The 22936-nt window shown below is 38.5% G+C and overlaps 5 protein-coding genes across 5 annotated transcripts; 3 read left to right on the forward strand and 2 right to left on the reverse strand.

Moving 5' to 3' along the window:
- The first annotated feature begins 2900 nt into the window (after positions 1 to 2900).
- On the forward strand, positions 2901 to 4351 carry LOC119984821 (aquaporin PIP2-4). The gene is made up of 4 exons (XM_038828946.1): positions 2901 to 3287; positions 3375 to 3670; positions 3786 to 3926; positions 4001 to 4351. The coding sequence occupies exons 1-4, from the start codon at positions 2978 to 2980 to the stop codon at positions 4118 to 4120; spliced, it is 867 nt and encodes a 288-aa protein (XP_038684874.1). The 5' UTR covers positions 2901 to 2977; the 3' UTR covers positions 4121 to 4351.
- Positions 4352 to 8962: 4611 nt separating this feature from the next.
- Positions 8963 to 12264, forward strand: LOC119993703 (probable E3 ubiquitin-protein ligase LOG2). Its single transcript, XM_038840923.1, has 3 exons — positions 8963 to 9687; positions 10787 to 11282; positions 11871 to 12264. The coding sequence occupies exons 1-3, from the start codon at positions 9233 to 9235 to the stop codon at positions 11988 to 11990; spliced, it is 1071 nt and encodes a 356-aa protein (XP_038696851.1). The 5' UTR covers positions 8963 to 9232; the 3' UTR covers positions 11991 to 12264.
- Positions 12265 to 12976: 712 nt separating this feature from the next.
- LOC119993694 lies at positions 12977 to 14973 on the reverse strand. Its single transcript, XM_038840911.1, has one exon. It carries the CDS (start codon positions 14553 to 14555, stop codon positions 13194 to 13196), a length of 1362 nt encoding a protein of 453 aa, XP_038696839.1. The 5' UTR covers positions 14556 to 14973; the 3' UTR covers positions 12977 to 13193.
- Positions 14974 to 16225: 1252 nt separating this feature from the next.
- On the forward strand, positions 16226 to 20792 carry LOC119993686. Its single transcript, XM_038840901.1, has 8 exons — positions 16226 to 16639; positions 17173 to 17661; positions 18144 to 18321; positions 18953 to 19250; positions 19433 to 19505; positions 19575 to 19665; positions 19752 to 19831; positions 20273 to 20792. The coding sequence occupies exons 1-8, from the start codon at positions 16553 to 16555 to the stop codon at positions 20522 to 20524; spliced, it is 1548 nt and encodes a 515-aa protein (XP_038696829.1). The 5' UTR covers positions 16226 to 16552; the 3' UTR covers positions 20525 to 20792.
- A 95-nt stretch (positions 20793 to 20887) lies between these two features.
- Positions 20888 to 22544, reverse strand: LOC119993712 (protein trichome birefringence-like 43). The gene is made up of 5 exons (XM_038840934.1): positions 22196 to 22544; positions 21929 to 22100; positions 21668 to 21843; positions 21434 to 21592; positions 20888 to 21331 (listed from the first exon to the last, which is right to left on the reverse strand). The coding sequence occupies exons 1-5, from the start codon at positions 22450 to 22452 to the stop codon at positions 21025 to 21027; spliced, it is 1071 nt and encodes a 356-aa protein (XP_038696862.1). The 5' UTR covers positions 22453 to 22544; the 3' UTR covers positions 20888 to 21024.
- Positions 22545 to 22936: the final 392 nt, after the last annotated feature.

Consider the following 22936-nt stretch of genomic DNA (forward strand, 5'->3'; position numbering starts at 1 on the left):
TGATGTAATTGACATTTTTATGAGTACTTATATATCCATGTATTTTTTAAGTAGATCTAGATGTCTAAAAGTCTCTTTAAAAATACCAACATGGAATTTTCCCTTTTGTCGAAACAACAAAAGGATGCTTCTTTTATTCATTTGGACTCATTTGATGAAAATGGGTTCGGACGAAGGCCGTCTTGTTGAGCCTCTTTTTTTCAGTGGTTTTGGACCGGACTCAAAGCACGAAAGAAAGCCCAACTTTTGGGTCTACGTAAGGCCCATAAATACATTTTATTAAATAAAACTAGCATATTAAATATTTCGATGGCTCAATAATTCTTAATACCTATTCAAAGATCCTCGAACAAACTCGTGTTAATATGTGTATGGTGGAGGTGCCTTTTCTTTCCACTTGTGATGATCAGCCCATATTGAACACATGTATCACATTTTTTGTCACTGTTTAATAGCTTTTTCCGTGCATTAGTGGACAAATTACTGTTGAGCACCATCACTAATGGACTGGTTTTCTCTCCATTATTTATCAACTCTGGCCTCCCTATAAAATGGCATCTCTACCACCAACTCTACTCTCAACATCATCAGAATTGGTAAATCCAATTTAGCAGCAGAAAACTAGTGGCGGGGTGATTTATTTTTTTATTTTTATGCAAATGGCGAAGAAGATCAAGTGTGTGAATTCTTGGATTGAAGAAGTCGCACCAGCTCTCGTAATTTCTTTCACAAAGGCTTCGAATTCTCCAGGCTTGGAGACCATAACAGAGGAGGAGCCTGAGGATTACGAGGATGAATCGTCGGACTTGGCTGAATTTTTCTCTCAAGGAGTTCTCTTTTGCCATTTGATTGGAGAGTTTTGTGGTTAAATCTTCATGGTTAATGAAATAAATTGTGAATTCAAGATAAACTCTGTTTCTGTGTTGGCTATGGTTTTTTGTCAAATATATTATTTGTTCCCTTCAATCCCCTGTTTCTTTCACAAAGATTTCAATTTCTCCTTGTTTAGAGACCACTGGAGAGGAAGATCCTGAGGAGTACAAGGAAGAATCATAAATTTTTAAGGCACTTTTTTAGACGCATGTGTTTTTTGAATTCCTGAAAATGATTAGAGATATCAATAGTTTGGTATTCCGTTTATCATAACTGTTAAGTTGGACGCATAAAATTCAAGTGAATTCGTGGGCTCTATAGGCATCACATGATGCATATAAAATATTATGCGTACAACTCAACAATTGAAATAATTGGGATACTAGCTTCTGGGATCTCTATCATAACTATTCAATTCCAATTAGCTTCATGGGAACAAAATTTTTTATTTTCTTTTTGTAAGGTTTCATGGGAACAATTGTCTACTAAGAGTATCCACACTAATTTCTCTTAACATGTTCCCTAAAACACTAAAAAAAGGCCAATGTTCCATTTTTTACATATTTCTTATCAAACTTATACTGCATCAGATTACCTATCACATTATTTCATTGCTTCGTTAAAATAATAATAATATATCCTCTCTCATTTATTATCTTATTAATATAAAATAAATTTTATTGAAATTTTTAGGTAATTTATGTGGATGCCCTAACAAACTCAAGGCCCAACCCAAACCCATTGGGCTTTGAAAACAGGAAAAGCAGGTGGGCCATATTCTTCCAATACTTGATGATGAACAGGGGCCTGCCACTAGATCCCTCTAACCAATCAAATGGGTTCCACTGTTCTCGGTAACAGACAAATTTAGCACGACTGTGTGTTAAACTTTAATGGGACATCCATAGGAGGCGTGTTTAATATGTGGATTACCCACAGGCCATAGCGAGGATCACCGACAGTCTAGTGACTGACATGTGTCAAACAATCAGCCGTTAAATTTTCACAATCATGGACGAAGTGATGATTAAGGATTAGCACATAACCCTTTGTTTTTGTATAAATAAATTTATATGGTGGTATTAGGAGAGCTTTGATTGGTTGGGGCGGTGGAGAAGCCAAGCGTGGCAGGAAGTGAGTGGTTAGAGTAACAAACGGACATGATTGCAATAGACTGAGCTGGATGGACGGCGGTAAGTGGATAGTGATATGTGGTCGGTTTGGTCGTCCATTACAAAAACCACGTGAATTTTGACCTGTCAATCGCTCTACTTATTCTGTATGTTTATCAAAGGTTGGTAGGCCCCGCGAATAGTGTCCGTGACACGTGGCAAAATATCATCCACTTCTATAAGCTACAAACGACGTCGCATGTTTGTCGTTTACCTTTGTTTTCTTGATCGCGGGAAATTCTGGCCAAAAATTTGACTCATTCAGCTACCAAAAAGGTCTCCTCTTCACAACCACATATAATGACGAGGAGGGTTCTAGTAAAGTAGCAAAGATGCTGATCCTTCTAGCGCAAACCCAACGCTGATCAGAGTAATAGGGTTTGCTGATGTTATAATTCAAATTACAAACTTTTTTTAATCGAAAACAACTCAATAGGCGTGTTGGTTGTATAATCAACTAAATTTAAACCAAAATCTAATTAATAATGCGCAAACTCACTCAATAGATTAGTTGAGTCAATGTCCAACGCAAACGAATTGAAAATACCTACACGAGCTTAGAATCAAACCGGAGCCTCGCTAGCCATTCTCAAGTTATGATCATTGTTAAAATGTTCATAGGAGAAGTAAGTAATCAATGAATAGTTAGACTCTTTAGACATATAGAAAAACCCTCCTTGGAAATAACTCAATAAGAAAGTGGCCTAACGATAGAGAATAAGTCGGCCAAACAAAGCATCAAGAGAGTGACGTGGGGCCAGAAAACGCAATTAACCACAAATTTGAGTGACGTATTGGAATGGGGCGGTTCAGCCATTATTCATCCCAATAAATAAACACCCTCACTGCACTACTCCACCATTCAATTACTACTAGCAGTCTAGCACCCACATCCTCTCCACAACTTTGTGAGCCTCAGCAGTAGCGAAGCCATGGCGAAGGACATTGAAGCTTCAGGTCCAGAAGCAGGATTTCAATCCAAGGACTACCAAGATCCACCACCAGCACCTCTAATTGACGCTGAGGAGTTCACCCAATGGTCCTTATACAGAGCAGTAATCGCCGAGTTCATAGCCACACTCTTATTCTTGTACATAACAGTTTTGACAGTGATTGGCTACAAGAGCCAAACAGACCCAGCCATGAACACCGACGAATGCGGCGGCGTTGGAATCCTCGGAATCGCTTGGGCCTTTGGTGGCATGATCTTCGTCCTCGTCTACTGCACCGCCGGAATCTCAGGTCAGTTTGAAATTGAATTGTTAGTCAACTTCACGGTAACACTGATGGAAGAGTAAAGCTCAAGTGTGTGTTTATTTGACTACGCAGGAGGCCATATTAACCCGGCGGTGACGTTTGGGCTTCTCTTGGCTAGGAAGGTCTCACTGGTCCGGGCCGTATTGTACATCGCCGCCCAGTGTTTGGGGGCCATATGCGGATGTGGGCTTGTGAAGGCTTTCCAGAAGTCCTACTACACCAGATACGGTGGTGGAGCTAACGAGCTCGCTGATGGGTACAACAAGGGCACTGGATTGGGTGCTGAGATTATTGGCACTTTTGTTCTTGTTTACACTGTCTTCTCTGCTACTGACCCCAAGAGGAACGCAAGAGACTCTCACGTTCCTGTATGTACCGAATTCCTACCCTCCTTTTCAACTCTTTTCCCCCTTATGAATCTAATTCGTCCTTGTGTTAAAACTCGATAAACTTTAATTGATATGATTTGAATTGGAATTGAAGGTATTGGCACCACTCCCAATTGGGTTTGCTGTATTCATGGTGCATTTGGCCACAATTCCCATCACTGGCACTGGTATTAACCCTGCAAGGAGTTTTGGAGCTGCAGTGATATACAACAAGGAGAAAGCTTGGGATGACCAAGTATGCGTCTTTATTGCCTTGAACTTACTTATTCATAGTACTCAATGTTCTGATTGATGATTGAATTGGTGCAGTGGTTATTCTGGGTTGGACCCTTCGTTGGTGCTGCTATCGCTGCAATCTATCACCAGTACATCTTGAGAGCGGGTGCAATTAAGGCCCTTGGTTCCTTCAGGAGCTCCTCCAAGATATGAATCTGAGAACATGGTTCACACCAGCTCAACCCTTTGACGACCATTTGAAATCAAATAAACGATGATGTTATGGTGGGGGAGCTTCAGTGTATTGGGGACTTGTATATTAATGTTAGTGGCTGAATGTCAATTGTCTCCTCTTTGTGTGATAGGCACTAGTTTTGTTTGTGCTTAATGTTGTCATCTGCTATGTTTTCTTCTTAATTAAGGATCCCTATCGTTTTTGTTAGACGTTGTTTTTTGTGATGGCTCTCTTTGGTGAGGCGGTTTGCATAACGGTCTCACTAGCGGTCTACGGGATCACGGCGGTATCGCCTAACAAAAACAAACTAGCAGTTTGCGGGATCATGGCTGTATCGTCTAACAAAAACAAACTAGCAGTTTGCGGGACCATGACTGTATCGCCTAACAAAAACAAACTCCCAATGGGAGCTTGTTTCAAAGCGTGTAGTTTTTGAGGAGGGATCCATGCCCAAAAGCTGTGGCTTTTTAATTTTTTTGGGTGGGTCTCGCATATTTAAGTAATTAAAAAAAATAGAAGTATTATTTAATGTAAATTGAAGTTTTTACATTAATTATTTTATATTTATATATAAATAATATATATACAATTATTATAACACATAATTTTATTCATTTTAGTATATGCTAATATTATACATATTGTATACAAATATTATAAATATTGTTCACAAAATTAATTAATTCAAAAAATAAAATTATGAATTGCTTATTTGTAATATTTAATAAATTAAATTTTTCTAAAAATATTTAAAATTGAAAAAATACAAACAAAAGATATTTTACACAATTTACCCGTTAACAACATATCACCACTCTGGTGTTTGTTTCACAACTTTAAGCTCAGTTTTTTTTTTTTTTCCACAACTTAACTGTTACTTCCACTTGAACAACACCATCTAAAAGTTCATTTCATGTGTAAACTTCTTTGAAAACCAATCCGAACAAGTGGAATCCACCGGGTGGAGCCCCATTTTGCCTTTCTCACCAAACGACGGTGTCCACATCCATTCCCCACCGTTCTATTTCTACATAATTCATGTAAGATTTAGCGTGCTAATGGAACCCATAATTGCACTCAGTTTGATCATCTGGATAATTTTAGTGGTGCCGACAAAGATAGGCATGATGAGATGTGATTTTTGTAATATTCTGGCTTGACCAAAAAGAAATAGACAACGCAGTATATATGGATTTATATTATTATGGAAGATCCGAAGGAACGTCGTGGTGAGTTGCTGACCGTTTAAGGCAAAATAGCACAATGCCACCACGATGTGTTGAAATAATCCTGAAGGAAATTTATGCTCCTTTTTTTGCCTGTTAATTGGCTTGTATATATTGACGATGCAATGAAATTGATATTAGGAAGAACGCAGAATGTGATAGCATGTGCGTTGAATTTGATACGTTAACTTGATCAAGGATTATCCTGCAGTGATGCTGCTTTGTTGTTCAATTTATAGCCAATCTTCTCTTATCTTGCATCTACGGTATTTGGACTACAAAACTCTACCTGTGTTATGTATTTGGCCCTGGAAGATCAACGTGGCCTAACAGTTGAGGTCCTGCCTCTGGAAGACTTAAACATGTGAGAAACTGTATGGGGGTTATCTTTTCAGAACAGATTTGGTCATTAGACATCTGATTGGAGCCTCCCAATGCACGGATCACTCATTGTAAAAGATCCCAAGTCCATATAAAAGTATCGACTGTTTCTAGCTGCAGAAAGGTCATCTGATTACAGTTTGCAGGTCATTGACTTCATAGACTTGAGTTTATTGATACACAGACATTTAGCCTTTCATTATAAGGGAAAAAAAATATCTAAAAGGACTAAACTTAGTATTTTTTGCTTTCTTTCTTTGAAGAAAATTTTGTGATAAGTAATTTTCTTATGAAAAATTCAACAGGGAGGCTGCACTGTTTATTCTGATAAATTTGGCTTCTATCATGCAAGTTTATTGTGGGCTTTGCAGTTGCAGATAAAGTAGAATGTGAAGTGACAGAGAATCTGCGTCTATATAGTCATGTCCAAACACAAAAGTGATTCCAACTCTTGTGTCAAAAGACGAAGATTTCAATATTAGGGTATCTTTTTAACTTAGTAAACTATTCATACAGCCTCATGCATCTACAAACCCTTTTTGCATCATATCTCTAATACTATAGTGATCCAAGCAGTTGAAGAGAAATTGGTTTTGTAAGAGAGAAAAAGAAACTTTACTTTATATATGATCCGGAAAATAAGCTAAAAATATGGTTACATCATCTCTACTCCATCCCACAGCTTCTTCCTTACTCTATCAACCCACACACAATGCCCGGCCCCTACAAGCTTGATCAAGTCTAGACACAAAAGTTGGAAAAAGAGGTATACTTTCAGGTGGAGTCGGTTTCTTGAGCTTTTTCTGCTATAATGCCAAATTGCCAACTCAAAAGCTAGTTGGTTGGTTGTTTCTAGGGAAAAACAGTGGGGGAGAAAAAAGAAGAAGTATAGGGGGAGGAATACTTGCTTAGAAGCCAAGCTTTTTCACGTCTATGGAGTGGCCTTATACACACACACATATATATATACACACTGATCTCCATTACCTCCCCACACACAAGTCTTTGCTCCATTCCAATTCCGATGGTTCGAGATCGAATGTACGTACTTTCAATTGATAAACTGTTTCACAATATTCGTATTTGTTCTGTGTACAAGTAATTTTAATTACTTACCTACTCTTATGCCTGGCTCCCTGTATGCCATTTGCAAAGCGCATCAAAATATTGGTGGCCTCTGCAGATGGCGTGCGAGGAGTCATGCATGCCAGTGGAACTAATGCAGTACTGTGTTAATATTTCTTCCTTAGTAGATTATACATTTTATTAATTCACATAGATGCTTTATGCTTAGAGAGAGACCAATGTTTAGACAATGTTGCACTAGAACTTCAACAGAATTTGCAGAAAGATTTAGCTGAGTCATTGCTGTATAGCTAGGCTTTCTAGTCCTTTGATTTCAAAATGCTACCATGTCTCCAGTATCTGGCTTTGAACTGGTAAGAACACTTCAAGGCTAAGGAGATTGCTTTCTTCCCTTGTTTTTATTGTATTTTTCTTTTTCTTTTTCTTTTTTTTAAAAAAATTCGTAGATTGAAAGATCTAATGAATTCTTCTATAATTGAACAACTTGGCTGGATATCACATCAACTTTTGACTTATTAGCGGATAATTGTATTATAAACTAATTTGGTGATAGTTTAGTGATGAATCTTTGTAGAGTTAAAATCCTATGGAAATTTATATGGTGATATTTTCGGTTAGAAAAAAAATATAAAGTGCATCAAATAAAACAATCATCTTACAAATACCACATTAATTAGTGTATTTTTTTAAATATCGTCAAGAAATATGTTTTTTATTGAAATTAAACATTGAACACACATATACTTAACCTAATCGATTGTCGATCGAGCAATCTCTAGTTGATGAATATTAATTAGTGTATTGTGTATGGCTTAATGCATACTTGCATGAGAAATTATTGGGTGGTCCGGACACACAACATGACCAGTAGATGTGGTGTGTCCGGACCAATTAAATGGTCACAACACTCAGCTATCGATGACAGCTCATTATTGACCTGGCAAATTACTTGGGTGTCTAAGGGAGCACAAGTGCAAAACCTCCGTCAAGGATATAAATTTTGAACATAAAAAGTGACCGCCAAAATAAATCATTCAAATTTCGAAATTGAAAGTAAGGACACGAGGGGTATACCCTAAGAAAAAATTTCTTGGAAAACTCATTGCCATGGCATGAAGGCATGAGCGCAAACTACTACAAGAGAAGTCATAAGTGAACAAACATCACCAAAAAAACTCAAACCAAGGTGTTAAAAAAACACCATACATACTCAACTTCCAATACCATAAACCATATATGCAAAGAACCCAAATGCACATCATAATAACCCCCAAGCTTGACAGAGCCACGGAAACTCATTCATATCTTTGAAAGACATTAAGACACCAAAACAGTGAGCTTACCCTTCACCATTTTCATAACAAAGTCAATCACAAACCAAGAAGGCCTCGAAGATTGATCAGTACCCAAATCCACGAAATCAATATCTTCTTGACATCAATCGGATCGTCATGTTTGTCAAGGGGTATTGTGCAAATGGTGAAGTAGCACCTCGATTTGGGGTCGTCTAGAAAATCTAATTTGGGAGCTTGAGAAAATTAGCAAGGAATCGGAGACTATGACGCTTATGTGTATGATTTGAGTCTTTAGTGTTTAATATATTTCTTTCTTACTCACCAAAAAAAGAAAAAAGGCTTTCCTGGCTGGCTGCCTTAGGGGATCCTCTCTGATGCTCTTTACTCTCCATAATTTCTGTCCGTTCTGCTCTCATGGTTGGTGGATAAATTATACTGGGAGAGCTTCTCTCTCTGTCTGTATGTGTGTGCAATTATTTACTTGGATATGTTTATTTGTCTTCCTGGTTGTAAGATTTGCAAGTCTGTCCGATAGTTAATCTGACTAGTGCTTGTTAAAGGATAAAGCTTCATTTTCTTGCTTTTTGTTAGAAAATGCTTATTAAATGAGTAAATGACAAGCCTGGGCTGCTATTTGTCGTAATTCTATTGGGTGTCGCACACCATGTCAGCGTGTGACGTGGTGTGGCCGGACCACCCAATAACTTCTCGTTATAGTGTATAAAGCATTATTGGTAATAAGAAACGTTAGTGAGGATAAAATTAATTAATTAATTAAAATAATAAAAAAAGAGAGGAAAAAGAAAGAGAACGGAGATCACATTCACTTTAGCATCTATTGCCCACCCATGGTGGTTTGGGAGTTGGGTGGAACTTCACTATCGCTGTATACCCTCCATCCCCACTACACCCTAATCACCCAACCCATTATCCCAATCTTTCTTGTTCTCCCCTCTCTATCTCTCTTGCTACCAAATCTTCATCTTCGTTTCATTCTCAGAGACCGACAAGTTCAATTTCTCTTGCTATGTATAGAATTTTGGTTTAACTTTTTATGTTGTTCTGTTAGCGAATTCTGTGAAAACGGAGAGAGAAAGGGGGAATGGGCAATACCAGCAGCGGCGGCGGGCAGGGTCGCCGAAGAAATGGTAGCAGGAGGAACCATCCCCCGCCGCCGGCGGACGCGCCTCCTCAGGCCGAAATCTCGGCGAATCGTTACGTATTCGCAGCGGCTACGCCGTACCCGGCGCAGTATCCCAATCCTAACCCTCCGCCGTACTATCAGTACCAGGGATACTACCCGCCTCCTCCATCCTCTATGCCGACGCCACTTCCGGCTCCGTACGACCACCACCTCCGGATGGAACCGGGCCATTGGGGGAGATACCCGTGTGGGCCCATGATGCCGCCCCCGGAGCCTTACGTCGAGTACCAGAAGGCTGTGACGATACGCAATGATGTTAATCTCAAGAAGGAGACTTTGCGGCTCGAACCAGACGATGAGAATCCTGGGAAGTTCCTTGTCGCGTTTACGTTCGATGCCACTGTCTCCGGGAGGTAATTTTGATTTTATTTTATATTGATCTCTGTTTTATCACTTTCGATGTGTTCCAGTATTGATGTGTTATTTTGTTTCTTGGATGAGTCCACCCATGTTGGAAAATTATGTAGAGTGTCGTTTCTCATTAGTTATGGAGGGAATCTGTTTGGTTGACGATTCACCTCAAAGGTTTTGACTGCAGAGGTTTGAACTGGATTTTTTAGAATGATTTGCTGTCTTTTGAATGCTACAATATCAATTTTTATAGCTATTTCTTCAAACATGCCTGCATGCGGATAAACACATATGAGTTTAAACCTGGATCAGTTGGGTTTCAATTTTCAATGCTTTCCTGTTTGAAGATTATCTCAAAAGTCACGGGGCGGTTTGGAGGTAAAACCTGGATTTACGGAGGATAAACGATTGAACATGCAGTTTGAAATTTAGAGTGATTCAGAAGCCAGTATGGCAGTATGTCAAGTTAAGGAAATTAAGTTTTCTGTGGAGATGGAATGGCAGGGTTGAGGATGAGTTGAATAGGATACTTTCTCTGTAGTGAAAGCAGAAAATATGACTGACAGGAGCTAAAAATGATCAATCATATGTTTTAGATTTGGCTTGGTGTTTCGTGAATAAAATTTGAGTGAGAGACAGTCAATATGAGTTGCTTGCTAAATTATGTGTCAAAACTCAACCAAAAAAAGAAAAAAGTAAAAAAAAAAAAGATCAGCTTTGAGAGATCAAAGCTTTTTATGAGATAATATTCCAAAGCAGCAATTAAATGTCCCATTGATTAACATACAGTTGATCGATTTCCTTTCATTCTTGGTACTTTTTTTGTGATAATAATTATGGATGTGTGGTAGTTTGCTTATATATGGCCATTTGACCTGTTGAGCTTTTGCGACATTTTTCAAATCATAAAGTGCATACGTGTCTTTAAAAAATGTTAAAGTTTATTAACAGATTTAGTGCAGTAGAATGAGTTTCTTCTTTGTCATAGATATTGTTTCTTACAATTCAGGCTGCATGACATTCTTGGTTAAAAGTCAAATTATTTCCTTTTGTAAGATCTTCGACTTAATAGAATGTGTGTTTTGTCTGCTCTACAAACAGCATCACTGTTGTATTTTTCGCAAAAGAAGGCAAAGATTGTAAACTGACACCTATGAAGGAACACCTGCTTGCACCAGTGACAGTAAACTTTCAGCAAGGTCTGGGCCAAAAGTTCAGACAGTCCTCTGGAACCGGAATTGACTTCTCAATATTTGAGGAGACTCAGTTACTGAAAGAGGGTGATTCCGATGTCTATCCTTTGGTAGTGAAGGCAGATGCATCCCCCACTGCTCAAAGTGGATCAGATGGAAACCAAACTTCTGGATCCCCAAATTCCCAGGTAACTCAGGCAGTATTTGAGAAGGAGAAAGGTGAATATCAAGCTAGGGTAATGAAGCAGATTCTGTGGGTGAATGGGATGAGGTATGAGCTGCAGGAGATATATGGCATTGGGAACTCTGTTGAAGGCGACGTGGATGCAAACGATCCCGGAAAAGAATGTGTCATTTGCCTGACAGAACTACGAGACACAACCGTTCTTCCCTGCCGACACATGGTATGCAAAGAATTGCCTGTTCTCTTTTTGGTGTACATTTCTTAAATAGGGGAAAGGACTTGGTATAGTAACCATGCCAGCTATGCAATGTCATAGTCTTCACAAAATTTGTTTTACTATGGAGAGTAGTTGCCATTAAAAAGTAAAGAAGGACAAAAATCAGTGGCGAGTAGTTTCTTATAGATGGTTATAACTTCCACACCTGCCAATCACAGCTCTCTGTTTCTGTGGGTATTTTTTTTTGTTTTAGGAAATGCCTTGACCCTGTTATTTTGGTCGTATTTGGTATGTTGATATACAGCAGCTGGCATAATTAGATTTTTATAGTCAGCTCATACTTTTAATTAAACCCGAAGTGTCTCATATGCTAATATCAACATGAGTAAATACTTTATTTTTTCCTTTCATGATAGCGAATGTTGATGAGGTAGAGTTTGTTGATGAGAGGTTACTGAACCCAGCGTGAATGATGGTTTCTTTCATTGTAACCTGCAGCAATTTTGTCCTCCAAACCTAAAATATTTATAATTTATTGGTTGGTTGATGTAACATTTTCGGTTTGTTTTTGCCTTCTGCTTTGTGATGCAGTGCATGTGTAGCGGATGTGCAAAGGTTTTACGGTTCCAGACAGATAGATGTCCAATCTGCAGACAACCAGTTGAGAGGCTTTTGGAGATTGTTAAAGTTAATAATGAGCATGAGGAATAAGATAGAAGATGTGCTGCTGAGGCTAGCTTGCTGTATAGTATCGTGTTGTTTTCTACGTCTGTTTCCTTTCTCATGTGCTCAAATAGGAAAAGTGTGATCAGTATGCTGCATAACATGGAGAATGCTGGCATTACGCAAAAAATTTTGAGCCAATGCCTTCCTTTTAGATGTGAGTTTGTTAGTGCCAACTGCCAAGTCCTCTGAATACTTGTTACTTGATAAGAAATATAGTAGTGTCTTCTGTTGCGGAGATTCTGTCTCCCCTTTTGGTTTCTTTCGCCTTGCTAACCTTCCTTTTCAAGTTTGCGTGTTGAATGATGGACTCTGTTACTTGTGGCATAGTATGCATGTGTTGCAGTTTCTTGTTGACCTTCTTTTTGGTTGAGTGGCCGACCCAGTGGAGTCGACCAGCAGTAACCATCCCTTTTCCTTTTTTCCCATTATTTTTAAGGGGAATGACCACTATGCAATCAGCATTGAAAATCAAAAAGAAAATATGTAGGAATATTGACTGAAAGCTTCAAAGCAGTAGTCCATTTGATGAAAACATCTGCTCAAACATTTTGTTGTCTGTTAATCTTCACAATACTCCAATTCTGGATTCCATTCAATTTAATACGTGAGTCCTCAATCAAATTCTCAATAGCCCAATTAGAAAACAACTCAGGTCGAGCAACTGCATTTACGACAATCAAAGCATCTCCCTCAAACTGTACATCATGCACATGAAGCTCCAAGCATCTTGTGAGTTGTGACCATCATGGGTCCTGCAACTCGAGTTGATCCATGTCAAATGTTCAAAATACAAACTTGCTGCAACTCGAGTTTAGATCCATGTTAAATGTCCAAAAGACCAACTTGTGTGATATTTGTTCCCGGTAAAAAAAAATTCACTCGTCATTCCAAATTTACATGGATAAAAAAAGCTCACGGCTCCTCAAGGACCAAAAACTAATGGTTATTCGTTAAAAAACTATGGTTCAAACTTAAACAAGACAAACACACGACAATTTTTTATCATTCAACGAAACACAAAACACAAAGCAAATGGTTGCTTATTTAGCTAAGCGCCCAACCATATAAAGCACTGGATGTCTTCAACACATCCTACCGGAGAAACTTCAACAACAACATACATAACACAAGCAAGAACGTTCAAATGACATAACATCAAAGTAAAATTCCCTGAACAGCAGTCCCTGTTCAGTCTCCCCACCATTGATGGACAAATACAGATATGTTTCTGAGACCCTTAAAGAGGTCCAAGCATTGTCCCTTCACAGCACCCTTCCCATACACTTGATCTGAGCAACTAAGGAACAGCTCGTCGACCAAACATATGGCACCACTTCTAAACAGGTCAGCTAGAAATTTGAGTTCCACCTTACCTGCATTCATTTTTAGTACCATGAAATCAGCGTACTGCGCTGTTTCCTTGAACCAAGCAAGAAAATCAAAACTGCCATCTTCCACATACGGATTTAATTCTTCAACAGCATCTGGCTTTGCTGTGGCCTTATTTCCAGCAAGATCTGGATAGTAAACAAATGTAACGCCGGGCCTTTTGACATAAGACAACATAACTGAGGTATTATGATCCACAAAATATGAATTGAAAGCTTTGAGATGGACAGGATATGATGGAAAAAACCAATTTTCATCACCATACTTTAGGTGCTCCCCTGCTCCAATGTTGATATAGACCAACCGCTTCTTATAGGAAATATCCATGAACTTTGGCATGTAGGCAATTCTTTTTTCAAATTCCACTGGCTTTGCATCTACAAGAGGCTCTAAGTGGTCCATGAGAGGTTTGCTATTCATAATAGATTGGCAATCAGCTGGCAGTTCAAATTGCTCAAAATAACCAACAATTTCAATTTTCTTCTTGAACACAACCAGAATCAACTCATCTACATAACCAACATGCACAATACTGGAATCTCTCAATAATGATGAAACTGGGGTAGCGGCACTAATCAAGCTATTCGGGTTTAACCCACTGCCCCCCACAAGCACAGCACCAATTCCTCCGGGCTTAAGAACACGCTCAATCTCACGAACCAGTATTGCAGGAACCAGAACCTTGCCCATGTCATTGAACAATACAAAGTCATAAGAATTTTGCTCGACATCAAGCTCATATACAAAGTTCTTATGCTTAAGCAGGAAGAAGGGGCTCTTATTAACCCCACAAGCATGAGAGAATCCCAAATCCCGAAATGCCATAACTGCGGATTCTGATCCTTCTCCGAGACAGAGAGCTTTCGCACTATAATTCAACAACATTTGCATTCTCATTAGCTCTCTGACCACATTAACGGTCAAATTAGCATTTTTCATGTAGCGCACTGACCCAGATGAGCCCCGAATCGGTATCGACAATCGATTCCTAAGCCAATTCGTACCAAAATCAAAGGCACAGTCACGAGTGATCAATGGATCGAACAGTCCCAAATTTGACCCAGAGAATATGTGCACCAGAGGCACAATGGACATAACCGAGGCAAGCATGAAAGCGCGTAAGAACACACGCCTCGCTATAGACTCACTAAAGACATGCATTTTCAAGGCCTCCAAATTCACGAATAGGAAGATTGCAAGGTCTATAGAGTAATTGAAACTATTTCAACAGAGAGATTTAAGCCAAACTGTGAGAAGGAAAAGAATTAGCGAGCGCAAAACCTGGAGGAGGTGTGATTTCCACCCACGAGGAGCCCCATTGATTTTTGAATCCCTAACCACACCCTTCTCGGAACCCTTATTGTCTTCGAGTCGAACCAATTCATCCTTGCAAATCTGGAACCAATCATTTCAAAGATTCAAAGTTACATCCTTTCCCGTTCTTCGCTCAACGCATTTGAACAACAGATTCCCCTAATAAACAAGAATTCTTCGAAGATGAAGATATAACAAAGAGCTGATAGATGCTTTACGAATGAACTAGGGTTTCAGAGAGAGCGAAGTATGAAGCTTTAAATCCTTAAAACAAATAAATACGAGACCACCGACAATAGTAACTACAGTGGTAGTGGCTTGATCAGTCACGTCATCAAATGACGTGGCAGAAGATCAACGGTTTTTCACTTATCGTTGATAAAATCGAGACTCCCAAGTGGGCCAGACTTCTTCATTACTAGACTGACACAAGCGCTCCTGGCTGATAGATCATAGATCTGTCCATCTTTTTATCTCTGCAGTTATTTACAATTTATAAGATCCGATTAGATCGACGGTACGACTTTTGCGGAACCAGCTCAACTAGGCTGGGTCAAATAAACAAATTGGGCCTCCTCTTTATCCGTTATTGGGCCAAAGCCCACATTACAGATTCGCCTTTTGTGGGTGACGTAAGTCGTAAGGTAAGATATTGTTAAATCGAATGCCACAAAAAACTGGATTTTAATTGTTGAATGAGACAACTTGGTTGTTGTTTTCAATTAGGGATTTGGGAATGAATGAATGATTATGACATGTTAATTACCATTTCCAAATTTTGTTGATTATCGTTTTCTCCACGTAAAGTTGGCTGCTCAATACATCCCAAATCTGATAAATCCATTATTATATAACTAAACAAAGATTATTATTATCTAATCTATTATCAAAGTCTTTATCACTTGCAAGTCCAAGTTCATAATACCAGTTGGCCAGCTTTCCCACTTATGGCCGCCATTGAGACTGGTTTTCTCTACAAGAAAGAATATTTGAGCCCATAGATTAGCTACAAATTGATTAATAAGATTTTCTTTTTTTAATTTTAATGACGTAATCTATATCAAAAAATAAAAAAGTCAGTGACGAGTAATTTTTTTTTTATTATCTCAAGTGCATGATTCAAGCTACTACTACCTATATGATTTATAATTAGGGGAAAAAACACTAATTGTGTGTACTATTGTTTTCATCTTTTTACAGATTGTGTGAAGATAACTTGGATTAAGTTTTTTAAATTGTCTTATCATTTGTATATAATTATTGTTCTTATTTTATAGATAGATAGATAATTATTTAGATGGTGATGGTCATTTTCAGGTTTAGCCTTTTTGTGAAGTCAAATATCTATTAAGCTTTCCAATGAATTTAAGAAAATGATGTAATAAACCGATAAATCAAATACATTACGCGGGGAAATGATGAGGGAGACTTAAACTTGAGATCTTTATGAAAAAAAAGTTACACACATAATGTCATTTAAACTAGTCATGATTGACAATAATACACCTATTTTACTCGAAATATATGGCGCACTTGACATCCACCGATGGACTCTAATCAGGAGTGACATGATTGTTTGCATACATATGGGGAGGTGCACAACTGCATATATTGGTTGCTCACATGATCATTGGGTCCCCGAATAGCCCGTCCTAACCTACCTTGCTTACATGTCTTGCGTTCCGTTGCCTGAAAACAGATGGACCACGCACTCGCTCACACCACCCAGAAAAAATAATTCACTTGTCTGTCTTTTCAAGGTGGGTTAGAGGGAATTTTGTACTTCTCAAGCAGAGACTCACCTCCTCATTGTGGGTATTTCGTAAGAAGTGCTTCTGTGAGTTATGGGTGATGAAGAAGAACAAGTTGCTGGGAGACACGAAGAAGCTTCTTGCAGCCAGAGGGGTATAGTTGAGCATCCACTTCAAGGGGTAATTCCTCTTGTTTCTCTCTTTTATGCTTGCGAAAGTCGTCCTCTTTTGTTCCCACATAAATGTTTGGCTGCGTAATTAGCTCATGATTTCTTGATGCTCTGAAATTTTATATTTTCTCACTTTGGTTCTCATATCTTCCACTTTTTGTGTCCAAATTTGAGCCTGCTGTATGTAAATTGCTACCTTTGCATTTGTCGAATGCATTACGGGGATTAAAGCTTTTGACTGGATTGAGAATCTTGTTTTGCTATTCTGAAATATCAGGGAAATTATTTGTATGGAAATGAACTTCGGGGTTTCCACCATTTCTACCTTCTATCCTTGTTTTTATAGTCAATTTAAATTGAGTTAGAATTTGTTGATTGATGTGATTAGTATTCAATTATCCTTTGTGGACTTTGTCAGGCTGGTGTGTTATTGGTCTATCATAGACTTGGAGACAAAAGTGATTTTGAGAGTCTGATGTCTTTCCATTGACTATTCAGGTTATCGATTTATGGTCAGGTTTTGCTTCCTGTTTTCTTTGTCAGGTAGGAGTTTCAACAGAAATAGTCGAGGAAAACACATCAGGAGAACACATGAGGCAGGAAGCTCTTGTCTTGGAGATACCATCAAGAAATCTAGAAAGGGACAAGTATGGGACATTTAACGAAACCCAGATTACAAGCCCCACAACGAAAAGGGTAAATTTTTCTCCCTTACAGAGCCCCAATGTTGACAGAAATAAGGTGTCATCAGGCTTCACCCTGAAAAATAAATCAAACTTAAGAAGTCTCCTTCCAAAGTTAAGCTTCAAGTATCGGAATACTACTTCAGATATTGAGAAAGCGGCAATCCTAGCACTGGGAGGTTCATCCGTGGAAATACGTGAGAAGCCTGTGATTTCAAGGACCCTTTCCTTAACAAAGCTTTTCTCACCTAGAACGAAGAGAACATCATCCTTTACTGTCAACCCAGTTGTCCACTCAAATCCGGAGTCTTTGCATGGACGGAATGCTGTTGATCCACCAAGCTCTTCTGTGAGTATAAGTCACTGTTTCCTAGTGAAGCATCAGCATTTGGCGTTGACCATTTAAGCAGGTCTAGAAAATGGCAAATAATATCTATAATGAGAATTTATGTTTGTGACTATACTTACAAGTGAAAAACTCAATATTAGTGTATTGATATCAATTAAATTAGGTAATACCATGGCCTTTAATTAACACTGAAACAGTCCAGAGCCATCAATGTTTGCACACAACCATATTAACGTCAAGTTTCCTAATAAATTTTCATGATTTTTTAATTTTCTGCCCATTTCATCACTTCTGCCAGCCAACTTTGGTGAATTTATTCTTGAATCAATGGCTTCCAGCACTTGAATTTGTAATTTAATGTTGAACTAGTGTAATTTTATCTTCTAATTTATTCAAATTACAAACTGGCATTTCCTCTTTAATTTGCAGGCTGTTTTTATTCAGATTTCTGCTTGATTCTTACAGACTTTCTCGCTTTACAGAAAGGAGCGGCCCAACTACCTATTCACCGTTCTCGTTCAGTTCCTTTGCTTAACGACGAAGGGAGCATAAGACAATTGGATTCTTTGGGTGGTCTGTTTCGAGTGGTTCCTGCTACTCCAAGGGGGGCTGAGGGGCCTATAAGATCGAGTTTGATTGCATCGCCAACTGATGATAATGGTACTTTAGTCCTTTCATTTACCTCAAGCCATTATTAAAAAAAAGCCACTGTCATCCCTTATTTCCGCATTAAAAATAAGAGGAAGTGCTTGATGTGATCTTCTATTGTAAACTAAGGAGAGTTTTTCAAGGTAACCGAAATGCCTTTGTGATTTAATGCAGCAAGTCACTTAAGACAAGTTGTATCTGGTGAACTTGGCTCAAAAAAAGGTCTTTTCATCCTATAAGTGGTGCTATGCCAATGATAGTCCATTTAATTTGGAATTCAAAGAAAGCGGCCAATATAAAGCAATGTGAAAAATAACTATTACTAGCTGCTCCATCCTGAGTTGATGTCATCATTGTGACAGCTTTTTGCAATCACAGATCAAATCTTGGATTTAATAAACTTATCTGGATGTACCAAATTTATAATCTGGAACAAGTCGGACTTCTGATAATGTTAGCTTAGGCACTCTGAAAGTTTTGGAACTAGTTAATAGCTTTTTATTACCAATGTGATTCTCAGTTTGAGTTAAATTTAAATGCTTGAATACCACTAATTTCCAGCATTTTACTTCTGGGAAACTTAACCTTCTATATGTAAGTTGGGATAACCTGCCTCTGCCTTATTTTTAGCCCTGTTGTTCAGATGGAAATGATGACGGAGGTGAAAATATCCCTGAAGAAGATGCTGTTTGTAGAATCTGCTTCGTTGAACTGGGGGAAGGTGCTGACACCCTCAAGATGGAATGCAGTTGCAAAGGAGAACTTGCATTGGCTCACCAAGAATGTGCTGTAAAATGGTTTAGCATCAAAGGTAATAGAGTATGTGATGTGTGCAAGCAAGAGGTTAAGAACCTACCTGTTACTCTTTTAAGGGTTCAAAATGTTCAGGCCAATAATTTGCAAGGAAGTAGACCTATGCAAGTTGAGGCTGTTCCGTACAGGCAAGTAGAACCTTTACTGTTGCAATGTATAGAAATGGGAATCTTGGTTCACAAACCTCACCTTCCCTCCTCTTCCTTATGCTCCCAATAAATAAAAGAAGGAAACAAAGTTTCCGTATAGATTTCTGAATTTATATCAAATTATCAATCATTGACGAGAAATTACTTGCAAATCTGATCAGGGTTTGGCAGGATGTTCCCGTTCTTGTTATCATCAGCATGCTTGCTTACTTCTGTTTTATCGAACAGCTTTTGGTAAGTGCATAAAATTTTCAATGCTGCTTCTTTGGGTCTACATAGTTTCTGATATTGTTATGTTGACAGGTTGGGAAAATGGGCTCCGGCGCGATCGCCGTCTCTCTTCCATTCTCCTGCATATTGGGTCTTCTTGCATCCATGACATCAACAACTATGGGTATGGCTGAGATTGTGTTTTAACAATGCTTCTGCTTGTCAGTTTACTCATTTCTAAATTACTGACACCCCGTAATCTGTGCTTAGTTAGGAGAAAATATGTCTGGGTATATGCAACTATTCAGTTTGGACTAGTGGTTGTCTCTGCTCATCTTTACTACTCCTTGGTACGTCATATACACTTGCAATTGTCGTTTCTGGAATTTTTAAATTAATTTTATGATGGAGTTATTTTAAGCAGGAAATAGATTTGACACAAAGTAGAATTCATGTGATGGTTTCTCATTAATATTTCATATGGATTCATGTAGCCAACTCCAATATTGTTTGGTAGAAATATTTGATGATGATGATTAGGAAATAGAACTGACCTAATTTGAGATCTGGGTATCAATTGGTTGAAACATGTATTGCCTTACTGTAAGCTCTGTGATCAACTAGTCAAATGTTCCTTAAGAACTATAAGGCTTTTTTTTTTAATGATAAAAGAAGAACTATGAGGCTATTATGTTTTTTTCCTCCCCTTTTAAACATATCAATTCCACTTGATAAAAATGTACAATAATTCCGTACTTTAAAATTTTAATATGTTTCCTTTGCCTGTTTAGGTTCGCATGCAGGCAGTTCTCTCTGTAATGCTGTCTTCTTTTACCGGTTTTGGAACTACAATGTGTGGAACTACTATTCTTTCTGAGGTTTTGAATTGGAGGATAACTTGGCTTTCACTTAGAAATCAGCGGCGGGCTTCTCAAGAGGTCACGAATCCAGATCAACCACCGGCGACTGCTGATCCGAACCAAACAGATTCTCAACACCCTGAAACTGAAATGAGAGATCCAGAAGCTGGGCATGGCTGTTGATGTTATGTGAAGCATCAGTTTCTCTGCAGTGATGTCGAAACAAAGGTGTGATGATGTACAGAAAATATTTCACTAAACGGATAAATATATAATAATGAAAATAGTGCACATATATAGACTTGAAAATTTCATTTGAAACTTTGCTAGGTGGTTGTAGATTCCTTAACAGTAAAAGACACCATCTTTGGTGGCTTTTGGACTCTAGATTGTAATACTACTGTCAAGTGAGAATTAAGAGTTAAATTTATTCTACAATGTTGATAGACAACTTTCCTCTCTCTGTAAATATCGAGTTCTGGGATCCTTTGGAAATTTGTTCATTGTACTATTGATTCTTTATTGTTCGAGTCATGTTTTCTTCATGCAAACTTGACTTTGTCTGAAAAAAGAGTGTTTTTCATGGCACATTTGGTAAGAATGGTATGATTTGAGATGAAATCAACGATTAGTTTATTCGTCTTGGACAAATTAATTTGACGTAACATAAATATATGAATCAATTAAGCTGTATTCTTGGACAAGGCTGCATATAGGAGTTGATTCCAAGTGTCAGGAACACCAGCTAGACACCAATGGCTACAGTCATTGCCGCGACGGCCGCCATAGCCGTAGATGGAGGGATGAGCGTCTTTTCTTAGTTGTGATAGAGTGGTGACGTTGAGCAAGTAAACTGGCTTTGACATTCCTCCCAACACTCTCTCCACCACTAACTCCGCCGGGTGTGGACCTGCTGGATATTTTGCACCTTCCACCGGTTTTGTTTGTCCCTCGCAGTTCTTTGCACTGGACTCTCCCCAGTCAGCTCCGCTGAAGCCAACATTGAATAAATAATCACACTAAATTAAATCAACCATACGAAGGCTCTTGAATCCTCTGCAAAATTGTGCGAGATTTCTGGGTTAAACTTACTTGGCGTGATCCGGAGAAATTCCTTGGTAGAAGACCCGGGTCCAGGAAGGATTGTCGGTGGTGTCTACCCATCTGGCCCATGTGTTCATGGCTTTCTCATACGCAACCAATCTGTCCATGTCAACGTATGTCTTATTCCCTTCCTCGATAAATTTCCATCTGCACCAGCAAAATTAATTAATCACCACATGAAGTGTACGCAAAGAATAGTGTTATAATCATTGGGTTAATTACGGTTGCTTTCTCCCTGTGTGAAGCCACCAATGCCATGAATTGAAGACCAATACGTCAATTCCCTTCCACAGTCTCCCACTTTCAATCGAGTCCAGTTTCAGAACCGGTCCTCTGCTTGTATCCACTATGTCTACCAGAAATGCATTGCGGGAAAACATTACCTTCACGTTGTAACTCTGCAAAACACATGCTTAGCTCAATCATTGTAGACTTGTAGTTATATATATATATAATCACACATAATCAGTGTATATATCTCACCGGAAATGTGAAAGTGGATAGGCCTCCAGTTCTGACTGAGGTATAATTAGCCTCTGGAACTGACGTATGTAACATACAAGTCAGTGACTGCCATTGGTTCAAGCTCAGTGAATCTCCTACAAACATGATGCTCTTCCCTGTCAGTTTACTCAGAAAATCTCGACCGTTAAACCTACAAATCGCCAAAATTATAACTTATTTAGGACCATATTAGGAAAACAAAACAAAAAAAAGTATAAATGCATCGAAATCTCGTCTCTCAAGTACCTTGGTAAATCGCAGCGAGTTGGTTTCCATCTGTATTTGAGATAGTCAGTGTCTGGTCGACCGTTCTTTTGGCAATCAAACTGCTGCTCTATGAAGGGACAGTTAGATGACTGGTAGAACGGATCATCTCCAGAATCATCGTAAACCCAGCTCCCCTGAAAATAATCACACCCAACTACAGTTTCCTTTATACCCTCTACATGTAACAGAGAAATGAGTAATACTACCCCTGCTGCGCTAATGGCAAGAGCGCCCATGGCAAGTGTGCGTGTGTGTGTGAGAGAGAGAGAGTTTGGTTGGTGCAACTCAGTATGTGTATGGAAACACAAATTTATGTTTGTTTTGAATCTCTAGAGCTAGAGCTGAGTTGTAATTGGAAATTGATTGAGACACTCAATATTAATGGTAATAATCAATAAATATATTATCGTAATTGATATCAATTAAACTGTCAAAATTCAACGACTCATTTGTATTCGATATATTTTACGGCTCACATTAATTAATTTCCATAGATGGGGGTCCTGTTTTATTGATCAAGATGCAACCACCACTGCAACAAAAATACCGCGGCTTTTGAACTGCGCTCATATACAAACCACAGTCGGTCCGGTATATGGTGAATATAATTATACAGGGTTTTTACGAAGTTCACTGTATGTAATATATCTATCGTATATGGAATCCATACATGGGTACCGGGTTCATTTCTTCTTCTGTAATTGTAATGTACACTACTTG

Source organism: Tripterygium wilfordii, chromosome 3 (genome assembly GCF_013401445.1).
Source record: "Tripterygium wilfordii isolate XIE 37 chromosome 3, ASM1340144v1, whole genome shotgun sequence".
NCBI classification, from domain to species: domain Eukaryota; kingdom Viridiplantae; phylum Streptophyta; class Magnoliopsida; order Celastrales; family Celastraceae; genus Tripterygium; species Tripterygium wilfordii.

What these genes read in the sequence shown, in the direction of transcription:
- LOC119993712 (XM_038840934.1), bottom strand. Translation starts at nt 22,452, where the DNA reads ATGGGCGCTCTTGCCATTAGCGCAGCAGGGGTAGTATTACTCATTTCT. An exon ending in ACTCGCTGCGATTTACCAAG is followed by an intron (nt 22,101 to 22,195) that starts GTACTTGAGAGA and finishes GGCGATTTGTAG; the next exon opens with GTTTAACGGTCGAGATTTTC. An exon ending in CACACAGGGAGAAAGCAACC is followed by an intron (nt 21,593 to 21,667) that starts GTAATTAACCCA and finishes TTGCTGGTGCAG; the next exon opens with ATGGAAATTTATCGAGGAAG.
- LOC119993703 (XM_038840923.1), top strand. Translation starts at nt 9,233, where the DNA reads ATGGGCAATACCAGCAGCGGCGGCGGGCAGGGTCGCCGAAGAAATGGT. An exon ending in GATGCCACTGTCTCCGGGAG is followed by an intron (nt 9,688 to 10,786) that starts GTAATTTTGATT and finishes CTCTACAAACAG; the next exon opens with CATCACTGTTGTATTTTTCG. An exon ending in TTCTTCCCTGCCGACACATG is followed by an intron (nt 11,283 to 11,870) that starts GTATGCAAAGAA and finishes TTTGTGATGCAG; the next exon opens with TGCATGTGTAGCGGATGTGC.
- LOC119993686 (XM_038840901.1), top strand. Translation starts at nt 16,553, where the DNA reads ATGGGTGATGAAGAAGAACAAGTTGCTGGGAGACACGAAGAAGCTTCT. An exon ending in ATCGCCAACTGATGATAATG is followed by an intron (nt 18,322 to 18,952) that starts GTACTTTAGTCC and finishes CCTGTTGTTCAG; the next exon opens with ATGGAAATGATGACGGAGGT. An exon ending in CATGACATCAACAACTATGG is followed by an intron (nt 19,666 to 19,751) that starts GTATGGCTGAGA and finishes ATCTGTGCTTAG; the next exon opens with TTAGGAGAAAATATGTCTGG.
- LOC119993694 (XM_038840911.1), bottom strand. Translation starts at nt 14,555, where the DNA reads ATGCATGTCTTTAGTGAGTCTATAGCGAGGCGTGTGTTCTTACGCGCT.
- LOC119984821 (XM_038828946.1), top strand. Translation starts at nt 2,978, where the DNA reads ATGGCGAAGGACATTGAAGCTTCAGGTCCAGAAGCAGGATTTCAATCC. An exon ending in CTGCACCGCCGGAATCTCAG is followed by an intron (nt 3,288 to 3,374) that starts GTCAGTTTGAAA and finishes TTGACTACGCAG; the next exon opens with GAGGCCATATTAACCCGGCG. An exon ending in AGAAAGCTTGGGATGACCAA is followed by an intron (nt 3,927 to 4,000) that starts GTATGCGTCTTT and finishes GAATTGGTGCAG; the next exon opens with TGGTTATTCTGGGTTGGACC.